Raw genomic sequence first — 18,088 nt, 5'->3', positions numbered from 1 at the left:
ATGCTGTTACTAGTTTATCTTCAGGTTTTCAGTTACGCATCATGTATGCTTAACTCTCTTCTCTTGCTTAGGAAAATACCAGTCAGGAGTAGATAAACCCGACCCAAAGACATGGAAGGCAAACTTCCGGTGTGCTATGAACTCTCTGCCTGATATAGAAGAAGTGAAGGACAAAAGTATAAAGAAAGGAAACAATGCCTTCAGGGTGTACCGGATGCTGCCGTTATCTGAAAGACCTTCCAAAAAAGGTAGAGGAGAGAGCTTGAGTGTGAAGTTGATGGTGTTGGTTGCATTGTTACCACGGGGCCTGTATAGTGTGCCAGTTTTACTTCTCCTGCTGTAAAGTCAGACTTTTTCATCCAGCTGTTCCCTGGAATTTAGGAACGTCTCTGTGAAAAATGGGCTGTATTCAATTAAGGGAACGAGCTGCTAGATCAACGAGATAGGGTACTGGGCTGCTAGAATGGTGATTGTTCTGTTAAAGCCAACAGAGCTGAATTCAGATGCTAATTGCAGGTACCATGCTTGTTTGAATTTTGGGGCTGCCAAGTAACTGCTGCCAAATGGCTGAAGTTTCATTTGAGGCAGTGATACAGCATGAACAGCTGAAGATTTGCAGAGTTATGAATGCCCCTAGCTTGAATCAGGAATAATCTTTCCTGCAGGAGGTGTTAATATCAGTGCTGAACTAAAATATGGGTTGAGGAAGCTGCGAATACCACAAAGGAGCACCCCTATATATTTAATATCTGTGGCACTGGTTTCAAAATCAGTCTGTGTGAGGTGTCCTAGTGAGTCTCTCGTGAGATAAATGGGCCTGCTTCAGTCCAGGAGAGTGACTGGGAAGTATTAGAGATTGATACATTTCATACGGTAAAGCTCATTCACAATATGGTAGCAGACATTTTGCTATCTTTTTGCAAGCAAGGATAGAAATAAACTCACACTCTTTTCATCTGAGTAGGGAGAGTATGTTCTTAAGTGTAGCTATGGCCTGCACTAAAAATCTGTTTTTGTGGGACATAGGAACTAAACTCAGCTGCCACTTGGAACTGGGAGTACAAACTCAGCATCTGGGTTTTCTATACAAGGAGCAAACTCACAAGTTTGGCATCCTGGGGAAACACTTTATTAAACCATAGAGGCACTTTTTTTGGTAGGTAACCTAGGCAATGAAAAAAGCAGGAAGAAGGCTGTGCTCTTTTCCTGCACAGCATGGTAGTGGTGAAGTGGGAAACTGTTTAAATTCCCTGGATTTAGTTTAGGTGGTGGGTCTCCTACATGCCAGGAGAGGACCTAAACTCCAGGTCAGTCTAAGGAATATTTGGTTTCTGTTGAACAGAAATGCAAGCATTTTTTTAGCTTTGTTATCAGCTTATGGAGTAGAAAATGGGCTTCCTCATTCCTCTGATATCTTCTAGTGCCTAGATGTATTAGTTGAAAAGATAACCTAGCGTCCAAATGTTGTACCTCTGCATGATGTTCCTCTAAAATCAAATTTGGTATAGCTCAATTTGCTGTTTTTTAAAATTGTGGTGTATAAAGCTCATCTTAATTTTAAGATGTGAATGGAAACGAATTACTTGGGCGTTTTGGGGGCAGAATCATAGTATGAAAAGAAGATCAATCTGGAAAAAGTAGAATATTTGCTTTGAAACTGTTTCCTATCTCTCATCTGTGCTGTGTTTTGTACATGCAGGCATATATTCATGAACCATAATCTGACCCATTGTGGCAGATTCCTCTCACAGCTTTAAGAACCAGAACAGTACAGAATGAAAGCAGAGATTCTGGAGCTCTGTGTCATAGCAAAAGAAGATTCCACAGCAAATCCAGCTACTATATAACTGACATCTTTTGGCCCCTGTATATCTTCTCATTTGTCCTTCCTACATGACGTGCAGCTAAATTTATGTATGAGTGAGGGCAAAAGAATTTGTCTGCAAACATTTTTAATTCTAAGCCCTATCTTGTAGTAGAGATGGGAGGAATTCCTGGGACACGTCTGTGCAAAGAGCGGGTAGAGCAGAGCTTTCATCAGCAACTCTGAGCTTCCACGTTAGGGTCTCCTCAAGACGGAGCAGGGGCAGCAATGCTGAGGCTTACAAGGCACAGGAGATTTGGTGAGGGCCATATGCTCTAGGTTTTCTTCCGAATTCTCCAATCCAACATGAGTGCATAAATCACTTTGACATAAATTATAATCTATATTCCCCTCCCTATGTTGCAACTATTTACAAAAATGTGTGTTGAAATTTCCTGTGATCTCTTTTCACATGTTAAATAAAAGAACAATCTCCCTTTTCTTGTTACTGTGTACAGTGAGGATGTCTCACGTGTGACAAGATATGTATTTGGATTCTTTTTCTTTGAGAAGTTTCCTCCTCATCTAACAGTCCCTGGTTCTTTGTCACTCTTTCATATTTTTCACCTTGCTTTTTTTGACTGAGATTGCTTTTTGTGGTCCTTCAAAAATGAAACTCGAAACCCTGTGCTCAAGGTGAATTTTGACTGCCCAATATTTAAAATGGGTTTGAAACTAAGCAAAAGGAGTTCTCCTTTTGCTAGGAGGTGCTGCTATTTTGATCACATTTGCCTTCACTTTCTTAGTGAATGTAGAAGCTGTGGAGGATGATTGATGTTATGGAGGGCTTTAAGAAATCTTCCTTTTGTTCTTGCAGGAAAAAAAACGAAGTCTGAGAAGGATGACAAGTTCAAACAAATTAAGGTAAGAAGTAGCTGTTTGGTAGTTTGAAAGCCTGTGAAAATAGTCTATTGCCATTGTTTTTTTAAGTAGTCCCAGTAGCATCTTATGGTGGATATTTGCAAATCTCCCATGGTTTTGGTTTGGTTAAGTAGCTGCAGTTACTTTGGTGTAGCTTTGTTTTCTTTTAAAATGTGAAGAGCCACAGCTGACGTCATCAGTTGACACAGCCCTTGTGTGTTGCAATGCCTGGAGGATGGAAAACTGGCAGCTTTGGCAATATGTTTGCCATTTGTCTGTGTAAGTAGAAATACAGTAATTATGGAAGCAATGCTTGAGAACAATAGAAGTACCTTTTGAAGCAATTAGGTTTTTTTTGTGCAGAAGGCATTGGAAATTCATTTTTGTTCAGAAAAGGGGGAGAAGTCTGTCAGAGCCTTGTGTTCTGCTCGTGCTTTGTAAGACAGAAGAAAGTTGTAAAGCTCATCAGCCAGCATGGGACTTTTTCTTGTTGAGAACATGGACCCAAACTCACATTTACTTTCCCTGCAAAACATGGTATTTCCTATCATCTGCAGTTACGCTGATGCCCCTCTGAGGTGGTCAGTGTAATATACTAGCAGGATTTGGTCCAACATCAGTGCTTTCATAAAGCAAATTGCAAAGTTTCCAGGCTTTCTGGCTTCACAGAAGTCTTTGTTCTTTCACTGAAACTGGGGATTTGAGCGTTGAAAGCATAGCCCATGGTAGCATACAGCAATGTCTGTAACAGGACAACAGCTCAGTGCTCTGCTACTTGCTTGTTAAGGACTGTTGCTCTCATGTCTCGATGAAGCAGAGAGATGGATACTGAGGGCTGGGAAAATTCATTTATTAAAATTGGATTTGAAAGGCAAAAATTTCTTCTGGTGATGGTGACTTGTGTAATTGCATGACAGAATATTGCTTTATAAATTGTCTGTGATTTCAAATTGTCTATGAGCTACCAATTTTTAACCATTATATATGGATTATGTAGCCATGTGAGATTGTTATCATGTGACTGATTCCCAGGGATCCAGTAAACTCCTTTGGTCAGAGCTGGGCAGCACGTGATGCCTTCCAAAGCTGGCTGCAGCACTTTGCTGTGCCCTTTGTTCATTACTTTTATTTTAGTCCAAATATTAAATACCTGAAAAACTGCAGAGTTACCTGCACAATCTTTCCCTCTTCATTCAAATGAATCTCACAAATACTAGTTGCTGAGGGTATCACAGTGATGTCTGGGATATTATTATTTTTATTGTATAATTATTTTACTGTACAGCAGGTGAGTTAATGCAAATGCACATTTTTGAACACAAAAAACTGCTTACATTTCTTTGCTTGGTGATGTGAATTCTGAGCTGCATGGTTTTTGTTAAAAGCCTTGCACTTACCTTGAAAACCTCTGCTTAGTGAAAATGGGTGGGTAGCTGCTCCATGACCGGCCTGTTGACCTCTGTGGGATAACACCGAGAGGGAGAAGCTAAGGGTCTGAGAAAAGGGACTTCAGTGTAAGAGAGCCTCACATGGAGCTCCTCCATGTCACTTCTGCCAGATTCTGGGAGTGCCCAAGTTCCTAAGGTGACTGCTGATGTGAGTGAAGAGCACTGCCAGATACCGCTGGTGAAGCCTTGATTCCTGCCCGTGCCTGACTGGTGAGCTTGGGCAGGATGCTCAGCCAGGACTCTTCCCTTCCTTGACCCTCCTGGCGATGTTGAGAGCCTGCACCTAGTTAGGGGGGGCACATCTCCTACCTTGCAGATGCATCACCTGGTCACTGGGCTCTTCAGCAAATGGAAAAGAGGCCAGAAGTAGCTGAGTAGTCCAAGGAGACATGAATAGGCTCTTTCCTTTGAAACAGAGGTAAAGGTTGAACTGCCTGTGTGACGTAATCTCTACCTTATGGTAGATGCATAATTCTGACAGTGTATGCAGCTGTCCACTGATTTTTTTTTTTTTTTTTTTTTTTTGATCATTTTTAAGTCTAAGTGACACTTTTGCCATCCTTTCAGCTCAGCTTCCTCCAGACATTCACACACTGAAAATGGTGGAACACCAACTGTGCTGATATTCTCGTCCCTTTGTGGACCTGGCTCCATCACCTAGGTTTTAGGATATGCATTTGTTTCTGCTACTGAAAAGGGCAGCTAAATAAACTCTGCTGTAATGAAGCCTCAGCAAAGCTGAGCAAGTTATGGTGCAAGCATCATTCCCATGGGGGCTGTTGTGTTTGCTGGGGCATTGCACAGCACTGTGGCTTCAGTGCAGCGTCCTCATCTGTCTGCAGTCAGTGAGCCTGGATGGATCAATAGCAGCTAATTTTATCTTTTCCTGCTTACTGGGTCTTTGACACCACCAGTGGGATTCATCAAAGACCTTGTGCCATTAGCACTGTAGCTGTCTTACGCTCCTCTGATGTGCAAAAAGGGGCCTGGGAACAGGCTGTGTGACTGCACTCTGGCCTTGCTGGAGGGCTGGGAAAGCACAGATGTGTGTCCAAAGGACGTCTCTTAATGAATGGGTCCCAGTCACTGCATGTGGCATCTAAAAACTGCATGTCAGCCTGTGCCCAGTCCCCACGATAAACTTTCATAAAGTTAGTGCTGTGGAGGGCTAGCACCAGGAGTCCTGAGGTTCGCCTTTGCCCTGCACTTACTGTTTTGGAGCAGTGAATATGAGCATTCCAAGGCAACAGATCAAACCAGCACCTCTCTGCAGGTGCCATCAGTGCAGCATTGATGCAGAACTTAGGTTTCAGTGGCAGCACTGCCCACCCAGAATGAGAACTGAAGGCTTTAGACTTTCTATCTGATAACCTTGTATGGGTGCCAATACCACGGAGAAGGTTGGGCATGTTGTTAGTTCTTTAAAAGTGTTGATAGCTTTTGTAAGAAATCCTGAGTTTGTGGAATTAACATTTTTTTGGTGTCTAGTCTGAAGGGAGATTTTTCAATTCCCTTTTGAATGTACCAGACCTACAGAGTATGCATCTTGTGGGCAGCTCAGTATATATAGAGCAGGTGGTGTTTTCCCAGTGCTGTTGCCCTATGGTAATGTTTGTGATGTGATCTAAATGGCTGTAAACACTTTTTGATGTACACACTTTGATTTGCTGCAGAGAAAAATTAAGGCTAGAATTTAGTAATTGTTAAACTGAAGCTAGAGCTTCCTTTCAGAGAGTGCTGAGAGATAGAGCATATTTGGAAGAGAATGAAGATGAAAATGAAATAGAATACATTTGAAAGCAATGTTTCTTCCTTGTTTGTTCTAAGTGTCGATCTCCTGTAATAAATAGCACACTAATTTCTTGCTCCCAGAAGACTCACTCTAAATCTGAAATTGAAAAATAGCTGGAGTTTCCAAGCTGACAATTTGGAAGTAAACTCTGGCTGCTTTTCACAGAACCAAATTATTTGTTCCGATACTTTGTCTAACAGAGAACAGTGGGAATGGGGCAGGCAGAAGCAATCTGATTCATTGCCATCTCTGAACAATGAGATGAACTTAGTCCAGGCTCCTAAAATAAATCAAACCTGACCCAACTGTACTGTTTTCATTCTAGCAAGAGCCAGTTGAATCATCTTTTGGGATTAATGGGCTAAATGATGTTACTTCTGACTATTTCCTGTCCTCCAGTATAAAAAATGAAGTTGACAGTACAGTGAACATTGTAGGTAAGTACTCCCGTGCTTTTCACATATGCTAAGCGTACAGGTGAATTAAAAGACAAATACGTGAAATAGGTAATGCCAGAAAAAGAAAAAAAAAAAAGAAAACTCTTGACTGCTTCAAACTCACCTTTCCGCAGCACTGTGCACGTCAGAGAAGAACCCAGGTATAATTGTGTCTATGTATTTTTTGTTAACCTAAGCTGCACAAGGTCCTGCCTGCAGGTCCGCCCCACCACTCTGCAGTGATGCTGAGCAGTGCTACTGCAGCATGCCTGTTTCTCTGAGAGCAAAGCACAGAGGAACTTTTTCAGGTGGCTTTCCCTGACATCAGCTTTCTGCACGGTGTAGCTCTCTGCTGTAAGGAGATGCTACTCACAGTCCATGGCAGGTTATACTGAAGCTGGAAGATGATTTCCCTTTCCTTAAAAAAGCAGTTTTATACAGGATTGCATTTTGTTTGTGAGTTTAAACAAAAAGATGAAATAGAAGAACTTGTTTGTTTGTTTTTTTTTAACATTGGGTTAATTCTTAACGTTAGAGAGCTAAGAAAAAGATCAGTGAAGTCAGTGTTTAGAAACAGGTACTTAGGAATTAGATGTCATCTCAGAATGTGTATGATTGGCCCTTGGTAGAATAACTGGGCTGGTTTTGACAGCTCTTTTGGGGCTGAGGTTGTCACTGCAGTGAGGGCTCCTAGAAATGTGACCCATATACTATTTTCTGTGGAGTTCTACATACAAGAAAAAAGTGCTTGAAAAATATGTTGATCTTCGTTTTGTGAAGATGGCAGTAATTGCACACACTGACTATTCTTTTCTGCCATTTTTTTACATCACAGGGCTCTGTGTGAAGTCATTCCCACAAACACTTCCATGGTTGAGCAGTTCATGAGTTTGTTTTTTTTTTCTTTTCATGACAGGATATTTAATCATTTCTTTCTTTCTAAGAGTTTTAGGACATGAATTTGTTCATACTGTTACAGAGAGCTTTATAACTTGAAGGCCTTACACTAAAACGAATTATTTATACTGACTGACTCAAATCCAGATCTGAAATACAGCAAGGCTGATATGCAGCCCTGAGGAGGAAGCTTCCTACACTTCAGTTTTTTGTTGTAAAACCTTCAAGTTAAACAGAGATCAATTAACAGCAGCCTTTGCAATGTACCTGGTGTTCCCCAAATCCACAAACATACAAGAGAGTCATTTTACTGGAACAGCTCATTTTTCTATAGTGCAGCGTATCCTGAACTCCTGATCGATTTTAGAAGGAGGTGAATCCATGTTGCATCTTGGAAGATCTCAGTGATTTACAGAACAGGACACAGAACAGGACCCATAGAGGGATATAAGAATTTCTGAAAGGTCTAACATAGAAACCAAGAGAGGAGCAGAGCTGAATGGCCCCTGAAGGGCTTTCGTTTTTCTTTGAGTTCACAAGGGAGATCTCCAGTTAGCCTTTTGTTTTTTCCCTTTGCTCTTACGGATAGGCCCTGTATCCATTTCCAGGGGTATGACAGCAAGGTTTGGGTGGATAACTGTGATCCAACATTGTTTAATTAAAGGCTAGGCAAGTGTGCTGCTTATCCAAACTGAAGAGAGAAGTCCTTATTTAGTACTCCAAGCCAGTATTTAATATAAACAGGGGAGAAAGGGTAAAATAGATATATTCTGCAGGAAGGACAGAAGTCAGCTGGAGGGGAGAAAAGACAAACAGCACCTGCACTGTTTCTGATGTACGTGCAGCTCAAAGGAGAGTGGTGGCATATTGCCCAAATAAGCAGTATGTTTTGCTGCACTAAACTTATCTCTTGGGGTGGGTAAGAATTCTCCAGGTATTGAGGAGAAAGATAAAGCACTGCAGATGGCCTGCTCTTATCCTGAAAAGGTTGCACAATACTGGCTTCTTGTGGATAAAAATTAACTCTGTGTGTGTGTGTTCCTGACCCCCAGCACCCCAATGTAAAGCAGATGTTTTCAAAACAAAATATCAGGAACCAAATGGTAATAATTGTAGTGATCCAACTGAAAAAAAAAAAAAAAAAAAAAAAGGCTATCTGATATGTATATCATCTTTTGTACGTTGGAATTGTCTCACAGACTGCATAGCCAGGTTCAGGGAGTTTGTAGTAGCTGGCTGGCACTTCACTAAGCTTTTCCCTGGGAGAAAACCCTGTCACTTTTCTTTTTGAAAATGTTGTGCCCAAAAGATAGAAGACAGGAGTGGATTGTGCATTCATGCATATTTATTTGAGTTCATCCAAGAAAAGACACATCTGTCCTTTATAAATTAATAATCAGAGTGCTTAGGTCACTTAACTGAAGAATTTCAAGATGTGCTGTGCTTCATTTACTACATTTTTCTTCATCATGGATTCTGGTAAAAAAAAAAAAAAAAGTGGAAAAAAAAAAAAGCTGTCTGAATTTCTAATAATTCAGTACCATAAGCTTGGTGAATTAACTGTGACTGTTCCTTGAAACATTCAGTTTTGGCCACTTCTGGAATGACGTTGGCAAGTGGAATGGGGTGCTGGTGCCTGAAAGGTCATAACTTGCTGCCTAAAACTTAAAATAGGCATTTATTGCTGGATAGTGTGTTTCAGACTAACAGCAGTTCACAGCATGCAAGTAAATCTGGACCAGTTCCTCTGGCATAAAATCTTCCCAAACTGTTATTGAAACTGGTAGGAATTTGCCTGCATGAAAAATTGTTCCTTTTGATGCGTTATGGTGCAGTGAAAGAGTATGGATAGTCTTTCCCTTTCTCTCAGACAGCTGTGGATTCAGGATAGCCATTCCCTGAGGTGGCTCCTCATCTGCTGGCTGTTCTGATCTGGCTAGTGGCTTTTTGCTCAGTGCCAGATTAATGCACTTGTCATGTGTTCCTATTGGTGGGACCAAAAGGGGAGTTGTACAAGATGGGGAATTGTCTCTAGCAGCTCCAGAGAACTGAGATTTTGGCTTTTACCTCTGTACTTCTTTGCTGAGTGACTTCTAAGTTTATTCCTCCATTTCAGAAGGGTGTTCTGTAGCACAGCTAGTGTCTGCAGAGTGCTTTGGGGTGCTTGCAAAGCATCCATGGTACCTTTACTTTGTAGAAATAAAAATGTTACTTTAGAATTAAATGTTAGTTTCCTGGGGGGGAGGGATAGGAAAAACATGCCAATAACTAACTAGACAGTAGCTGTCAGTCATGGACCACAGGGATTACAGAGTACAGGTTCAGCTATGATTTTCTGCATGCCATCTCTGACATTGCAAGTATCAGTGAGAATAAGCCTCTAATTGAAGAAATATTTTTTTGCACGTGTCACTTATTAATTGGCTTTTCACAAATTTTACATGACTGTGAGGCCAGTTTTTTTTGTGTACTAGTTCTGGCTTATTTGCTCTCATGGTGCATAATGAATGTGAAAGTATCTAGATGCAATGGGATGTTGCCAGTTTGCTAGGTGAGGATGCTTTCCCAGATTAAGAGAGATTGCCATGGTCTGTATGTCCTGGTGAGGAAAGATTGTGGCTTTGGTGTTCCCTAGGAAAGCATCAGGTTAGCTTGTGTTTTGGGGTGGGCTCATGGGCATTTTGAGTGAGAGCCAGGAAAGAGTTAGGCATTCTCAGTTGTCACAAGTGGAAAAGAAATTTCTTTGAAGATGGGGGAAATTGAATAAATCACACAGTTTTCCTGTAGAAGTCCCATTGAAAGCAGGTGATGGATGTGGAAGAAGGTGCTGAGACTGTGTTAAAGATTCCAGCTCAGTCAAATACCAAGCTTGTCCTTGGAACATGCTCTTAGAGGTTCAGCAGAGTTGACATATTATGAGTAATGGATTTTTCTGTTCTAACTCCAAGTTGTAGGACAGCCGCACCTTGATGGCAGCAGCGAGGAGCAGGTGATAGTTGCCAATCCTCCAGATGTTTGCCAGGTGGTAGAGGTGACAACAGAAAGTGATGAACAGCCTCTCAGCATGAGCCAGTTGTACCCCCTACAGATCTCCCCTGTCTCGTCCTATGCAGGTAAGCATCCTCATGTTTCTTTATGTTCTTTTTAAGAAATGCTCAGAAGACACTGAACTTGCTAGGGAGTGCCAGGCCCAGAGGCAGGGGTTTCTGGAGAATAGCAGGCTCTTTAAGGGCAGCTGGCACAGATACAGATTCAGTAATGTCTGTTCTGCTGGCTTCTGTATTTTTAACTCAAAAACTCATGGTCCTGTATATTAATTTTACGTTGGGAAACAGCTCAGCGGAGCTGAGGATGGAAATATAAGCTGCAGTTTTTAGCCTGTGACTAATGGAAAAAGAACCTTTTTGGATGTAACGTAGAGAGGCCTTTTCATCTTTTATTAGAGGGACATTTTCAGTGGTACAAGTGATACACTGCAAATATATTATGCCCCCCTGGCAGCCTGATCTTTTAAAGATAAAAGGTCGTAATCTGCTGTATGTTTCCATGGTGCTTACCATAATGGATACAGAGTGCTAAAGGCTGCATTAATGATATGTAGTGCAAATGTGAATCTGAAGGCCCGTGGAGGGCGTGGATATGTCTTGTTACAAATAGTCTGCAGACCAGAGCAGCCATGTAGTGACTGATAAGAAGGGGTCTGTGGAAGTCTGGTTTCCAACGTCTGTCTCCCATCTGGATTCTCTGATATCTAAAAAAGGGAGAGACAACAAGCTTTCCCCTGAGTCAGGGTGCTAATGGTTTCTTGTTGTTATCGGGCTCCTTATTTTCATAAAATTGGTAGGAAGTTAAGAGTCTTGGCCCTTATTTATCCCTTATCCAAGGCTGACAATATGTTCAGAAGCTGTTAGGGGAGAACAAACAAATGTACACATGGGCACATCATAGAGTTCCTGCAGTCATACAAGCCTTTTTTTTGTAGGAAACAGGGCAAAACCACGTTTGAAAGTAGAAGAAGTTTCATATCCAACCTGTCCTTCCTTTTTTAATGTGTTGCTAACTTGCAAGCTTCAGGAGACAGAGGCAAAAACAGAAATGTCATCTTTTTAGGCAAACTTGAGAATTAATTGTTCCCACTGCAATTTATTATTTTATACATGGTTTTGCCTTTGACTCATTAAGCTGAATTACTTCCAGATGCATTTTTATAAAATATGTATGTAGGATTTTTTATCTTTGGGTCTGGGTGAATATTATGATATTCTGTTGAATAGCCTCCAACATTAGTCTCAAATGGTGATATATGGTCACGCTTCCCCATGTGTTTAGTCTGTAATGGTCAGAGCATTTAAAAGGGCTTTGCGAAGCATAGGGAGGGGTGCTTTAATTTACTAGTAGTGGGAGACTGGGCCTTTGAAACATTTGTCCTTGTTCCAAATGTTTCTTGCAAAACTGTTCCTGGCTGTGCAAAAGCAAAAATGATGCTTTTTTTTAATCTCAGCTAAAGGATCTAAGCTCTTGGAATGCAGACAGAAGTCACCAGTCCTTTTTAATACCTTCATCAGTGAGCAGAAGAGGTGGCGGAGTGCATGCTTGCAAAATTTAAAGTAGACACCAAATAGAGGACACCATCAATAAGCCTGAAGGCAGGGCCACCATCCAGAGAGACCTAGAGAAGCAGCAGGAATGGGCCAACAGGAATCTTACAATGTCAGCAAAATCATAAAATCATCTAGGTTGGAAAAGGCCTTTGAGATCACCAATTTCAACCAGTTCAGCAAGGACAGATGCAAAGTCCCGTGCCTGGGAAGAAAGAACCCTTTGCAGTGATTCAGTCTTCGGCGAGTGGGATCCGGAGTAGCTCTGCAGAAAGAGGATGGTAGTGAGAGGGGTCAGGCACTGGAATGGGTTGCCCAGGGAGGTGGTGGAGTCACCGTCCCTGGCAGTGTTCAGGAGGTGTCTGGATGAGGAGCTACAAGATATGATTTAGTAGCTTGTGGTAGTAAGGGTGATGGGAGAACAGTTGGACTGGATGATCCTGTGGGTCCTTTCCAACCTTGTGATTCTGTGATTCTATGACATGAGCCAGCAAAGTGCCCTGGCTGCAGAGAAAGCCACAGCCTGCAGGATTATGGCTAGTAGATCTAGGCAAGTGATCATCTCCCTCTACTCAATGCTAAGTCACACTGCTTCCAGTGTACTGGGTCCAGTTTTGAGTCCCTGGTCGAAGAAAGACACAAACAGGAGCAAATGTAGGAAAAGGCTGCCAAGGTGATGAGGGGTTGAAGCACTCATTCTCTGTGAGGAGATGCTGAGGGACAGGACTTGTTCAATCTGGAGTGTTGTAGAGAAGGTTGAGTGAGGCTCTTTCACGCAGGTGCATAAGTAAAAGGCAGAAATTGAAGCAACAGAACTTGGTCCAACTGGGTATGAGAAAAAAATTGAACTTTTTTCACCACAGCGCTTGACATCATGAGAATGACATTTATGGGTCATTCTCGTGATGTTTCTAGCTTTATCTTGTTACACACAAAATCATATAGATGTGGAGCCCTAAACCTGCCCTTGTGGCTCGGCTGAGTGCAGTTGCCTATTCTGTCAGATGCTACCACTGAGTGGCAGGAAAGAGGATGGCCATAACAGCTGCGCAGGAGCGCATAGTTTAGCTCTTCTGAAATAACAACAAAAAAAGTAGTAGGTATCAGCTGTCCTACATAAATCTGCTTTATTTCAAAAACACCTCCAGTTCCTTTCTGAGGTTACACAGGCAAATGATATTTCTGGCCCTTATGAGTTTCCTCATATTTCCATTGACGTCTATGAAATCCATTTTTTTTAGTACCAAGGCTGTTCTTGTCAACCTCATCTTGACACTGATTCAAATAACCTTCCTGATTCAAATGACCTCTTTAACTTTCCATACTGGAATGGCTTCCATGGCTTTTCCTAACTATAGTGCTCTCTCTTGCTCAGCATCTTGTTATGTATAGACATCAAGGATGGATTCCTTTTTATCTACATCACTATTTTCTGTTGCCACATGCTTCTTCATGTCAAGGAATATGTGTTTCTTGTCTCTGTGTGGATTCCTCCTATTGACTGTCTCTGGGACCATTTCTCCTTTTGTATAGATTACTTTCTGCCTCTCCTTCCTCTTTCCCTCCCTCCTAGTCTGGCTTAATTAGCCAACTTTGTCATGTTGTCACATCTCTCTATACCTGTGCCAGTGAATGAGGAGCCCTGCAGAGTGTTAACTTCATAGGGCTTCACAGTTAGATCCTCTGCCTTGCTGCATGTTGTGGCTGGGACTCTGGAGTAGGAAAGGTGCCAGCTGTGGAAGTTAACGGTGTTTAGCAGCTGAGCTGCCTGCTTACTTATTTCAGAAGGACTTTGAGTGCAGTTTAGATCCTTGCATCTGAAAGAACAACTGAGCCCATGAGGCAATGGCTCTTTGCCTAAACCTGGTCCTTAGCTGAGCTTCTGGGGAAGAGCAGGGAGTTGCCAGTCTGTCTGGAGACGTGCAGGGAGATCATGTGGTCCTACCCCTGCTCTAGCAGGGCCACCTAGAGGGCTTGAAAATACAGTGGGGCTCTTCTGCAAGCAAGGGCTGAGCTGCAGGTGGGTGGGCATCTTCCTGGAGCTGCGGTCCTGTCCTCCCCTGACCCCCCCGCCCCGTGCAGAGGAGTGGCAGCTGGTGTGTGTGTGTCTCTGTGCTCTGTTTGGAAATGGGAGGTGCTGGGGCTGCCCACTTCTCTGTGCTGGAGTGTTGGATGAGGATGAGGAATAAAGTGGGAGGCAGGGCAAAACTGAAACAAGAGCAAAGTGTAACAGCAGTAATAAGGTGCAAGAACTGATAATGAAGTCTTGAGGTGGCAAACTGAGATAACAGTTTATGAAACAAAACCGCACTTATCTCCTCTTGGGTGGTGCTGTTGATGATTTGCAGGGAGATAAAAATAAGGATTTGCACAGGACTTTGCTCATAACTGGGCTCAAGCTACCAAGAGCCAAAAAGGGGAAGAGGGGGCATTCCCCACCGGCAGGAGTCTCTCTCTTCCCAGAAGTGTGAGCAGTAACATTGACCTGCTTCTTCCACCTCTGTTGCAGTCTATTTCAGAGTGTATCCGTATTAACTGTGATAACCATATGAATTTACTCCATAGTCCAATGATGCTGTGTTGTCTGGCCTTTAGATTACTTTAGAGGGGGTTTGTGGTTTACTATTCTTTTCTGCTTGTTTGGCTTGGCTCTGTTTGCTTGTACTTGTATGAAGTGGATCATGCCTCTTGAGCTGGATTTTGTTACTGCAGATAAAATTACTTGGGTTTCATTTTTGCTTCTGTTTTATTTGACAGAAAGTGAAACGACCGACAGTGTTCCAAGCGATGAAGAAAATGCAGAGGTAAGTGTTTTCTGGATTTTTAATGCTTTGGAGCAAGACTTCAAAACAGCGACCTGAGGTATTCCTTCCACTTCTTCGTTTGCAACTGTGTGCTAGTGGAGCATTCATGCTTAGTAGCTGAGGGAGAAAGAAAAAGTAGGAAGCTCCAGGGGAGACAAATGTTGGGATGATTTTCAAGCAGAACAGATATCTCTGCAAGTTCATTCTTCCTCATCTGTTGAAGCTACAAGGAAATTGATTTTCATGAGGAAATACTCTGCAGAGCCATCAGCAGTGTCAGCTGGTTTGTCAGTATGGAGCAAACTATTGAACCTTGTCTTGCGCACGCGTGCATGTGTACGCTGCATTGACATTGCTGGGTAGTGAGTATTTTGTCTCAGCTGATGCACAGTTGCTTTGTTTTCCTTAAATGGCATGTGAACTCATACAATTGGAGGAAACGCTTACACGTGTGATGGAAATACAACTTCAATGTTTGTGGTGTGTGAGGTCAAAAGCAGGCAAGACTGAGTTAGCACACAGCAAGAGCTACCTTCTGTCTGTGTGGTTATAATAGTGTCATTCCTCTGCTGTGTACCAGAGGACTGTTCCTACTTCCATGAGCAGGTGGAAAACAAGCTACCTGTGAGAATTTGTGTTACAAGGAAGAGAGAAAAGTGTGGAAATGCCCCAACTGCTGCACCAGTGGTGGCTGAGGTGGGTGTTCCCCATCTCCCCAAACCCAGTGGGGACCCTCCTTTGCAGTGCCACTGCAGCATGTGTGATGATGAAAGGACAGGATGCTCATGTTTCCTTATCAGACTTCATCCCTGTGATGGGTGGACATGCTGCCAAGGGGCTTTCCTTGCAGCCTTACCTTTGATGACAGTGCTTTTGAGTCTCTGTGCCAGCCCTCCCCAGTAATGGAGGAGACTTCCATTTGAAGCTCTTGAGTTTTAGGTCACCTGTGTCCAATTCTGCCGATGGCATACCGTGTGTAAGGTCTTTGTTTTCCATGAGAAGAATGGGCAGAGTGTCTTGAGCGCTGGAGAGCCACCAGGATTAAGACACAGGACTTAACAGGGAGAGCTGACAGAAAGCAAAGATATTCAAAGGCAGTTGCTGGTGACTCAGGCTTTTAGAGATGGGGTAACTCCTGTGCGATTTGTGCATATTTCTGTCTTTATCTTACTGCTGGGAGCCGTTGGCAAAGTGTGTTCACTCATGCAGTCTTTCCTTCTTCTTCCTTCCCCTTCATAGGGACGACTTCATTGGCAGAAGAAAAACATCGAAGGCAAACAATATCTCAGCAATCTGGGAATGCGGAACACTTCTCATATGCTTCCCAGCATGGCTACTTTTGTAGCCAACAAGCCTGACCTCCAGGTCACCATCAAAGAAGAAAGCTGCCCGCTGCCTTACAACAGCTCCTGGCCGCCTTTCCCAGACATCCCTCTGCCACAAGTAATGTCCACAGCCTCCACTAGCAGCAGCCGGCCAGACCGCGAGACACGGGCTAGCGTCATCAAGAAAACGTCAGACATCACCCAGTCAAGAGTCAAGAGCTGCTAAGCTGTGACAGTGTGTTTTTTAGCTTTGTTTTGTTTGGTTTTGTATTTTACGTTTCTCTAGGAGAGGTTCATCCCTTGACGCACATTAGACAAATCTAAGGTAAAGAAAGCCTTGGCAATATAAAACATTGCTGTGTCTGACTCCAGTGCCGGAGTGTTTTTAACTCAGGACTCCAGCCGTCAGTGTGTACATCTGAACCCAAGGTGGACTTGCAGGGTTGCTACGTAGGAAAATAAAACAAGAACTTTGGCCCACTTGCAGGTTCCAGTGTTTCATAAGAGGACCAACTGACCACAAGGGAAGTGGTGCTGCTGCGCTTATTGCTGTCAAGGCCGTGATGGAACTGAAAGCCTCAGAATGGAAGAGAAAATGTGAACTAGCTGGAATATTTTTAAATAAGAAAAAATCTATTGTGAATATTGTACATAGTGCAGTACTAGCAACGTTGCAGTCTGCTTCTGCACCTTATTAAGAAAGCACTTACAAAAGGCCTTTTATTACCTTGCTCTACTTAATGGCACATTGAAGGTCCCTCCCCACCTGTATTCTTTTCCAAGGCTATTCTTGCTAAAGTGTCTCGAAAGAATAGTGGAAAGGAAAGAAAGATAAAACTTTCCTTGTGGATTTCATACATTTTAAGACTGCTTTTCTCTTCTCGTGTTTGTTTTCTAATCTGCTATGCTTGAATGCCGCGTGGTACAATAGGGGAAAAAAAAAAAACTATTACAGAGATGTTATGCAAATTCCCAGATTTAAAAAAAAGAATACTCTAATTCTAACCAGAGCAAGCTTTTTTATTTTTTATACAGGGGAATATTTTATTCAAAATAAAATTCTAAAGTGAATATAATTTTTTTTAATCTTTTCTACAGCAAATTTATAATTTTAAGATTCAATCCTTGGTTATCAGCAGTTATTACATCCTTGTGGCACATTTTTTTTTAATTTTGTAAAGGTGAAATAGCTTTTATGAGCTCATGTAGCAATCAGATTATCCTGTGGATTGATAATAAATATGGTATATAGTTAAATTTTTAATAATCCTCTTGTTTGTCTCTCTTTTTTAATCTTGCAGAAGTCCCAGATGGCATGGGTGTTTGATAGGTGGATATGACGGCTCAGAGTGAACTATTAGCATGAGCCACCTTTACAATTTCTGCAGTGCTCATCTGACAGAGAGGGAAATTCTCTGCTCGAGACATCTTGAGGTGGAAAGAGGAACTAGTGCTTAATGGCGACCAGCTCAAGTTTGGCCTCACGTGCACAGGTTGGGAACTGCAGAACCTCTCCTGGTGCTATTGCGTGGTTTAGCTTGGAGGAAGGCATCTCATGGAAGGGAACTTGGGGATGTTCATCTGCAGCCTAGTGTGGGCTCAGCTGAGCTTGCCCCATTCCTGATAAATAACTATTTAGTTTGCTCTCAGTTTACTAGTTTTCAACAGTAGTTTCTTATTAGTGGAATGAATAAGAAGTCAAGTAAATACTCGAAGCAAACATTCTTCAAGTTTTCAATATCTGCTCCATGATGGCAAATTCTGATTTCTCTGGTTTGGATGAATCGTAGGATGGCTTGGGTTGGAAGGAAGCTCAAAGACCATTTAGTTCCAAGTCCCCCTGCTGCTGACAGCGTTGCCAACTGCTAGATTGAATCTCAGATCCAGCTGCCCAGGGCCCATCCAACCTGGTCTTAAACACCTCCAGGGATGGGACATACACAGCCTTTCTGGGCAGTCTGTGTGAAAAACTTCCCACTTACATCTAATCTAAATTTTTCCTCAATCTGTATCTAATGGAGCGTGTGTAGCAGCTTGCAGGTTTGCATGGTGGTAGTGGACA

The 18,088-nt window shown here is 42.4% G+C and overlaps 1 protein-coding gene across 8 annotated transcripts in view; it reads left to right on the top strand.

Moving 5' to 3' along the window:
- Positions 1-17,293, top strand: part of IRF2 (interferon regulatory factor 2) — a 40,844-nt gene extending 23,551 nt beyond the window's left edge. For all 8 annotated transcript variants that reach the window (XM_042811469.1, XM_042811470.1, XM_042811477.1 and 5 more), the window contains 6 exons: positions 72-248; positions 2,682-2,728; positions 6,291-6,402; positions 10,248-10,412; positions 14,655-14,701; positions 15,941-17,293. In XM_042811469.1, coding sequence (XP_042667403.1) covers positions 72-248; positions 2,682-2,728; positions 6,291-6,402; positions 10,248-10,412; positions 14,655-14,701; positions 15,941-16,252 — 860 coding nt within the window. In that variant the 3' untranslated portion in view covers positions 16,253-17,293. The remainder of the gene's footprint in view (positions 1-71; positions 249-2,681; positions 2,729-6,290; positions 6,403-10,247; positions 10,413-14,654; positions 14,702-15,940) is intronic.
- Positions 17,294-18,088: the final 795 nt, after the last annotated feature.

This window comes from Centrocercus urophasianus, unplaced genomic scaffold (genome assembly GCF_019232065.1).
Source record: "Centrocercus urophasianus isolate 14NV4802_14NV808 unplaced genomic scaffold, USGS_Curo_1.0 seq_13, whole genome shotgun sequence".
Lineage (NCBI taxonomy): Eukaryota > Metazoa > Chordata > Aves > Galliformes > Phasianidae > Centrocercus > Centrocercus urophasianus.
The sequence above is the reverse complement of the archived record's forward strand: the minus strand, read 5'-3'. Positions and strand labels throughout refer to the sequence as shown.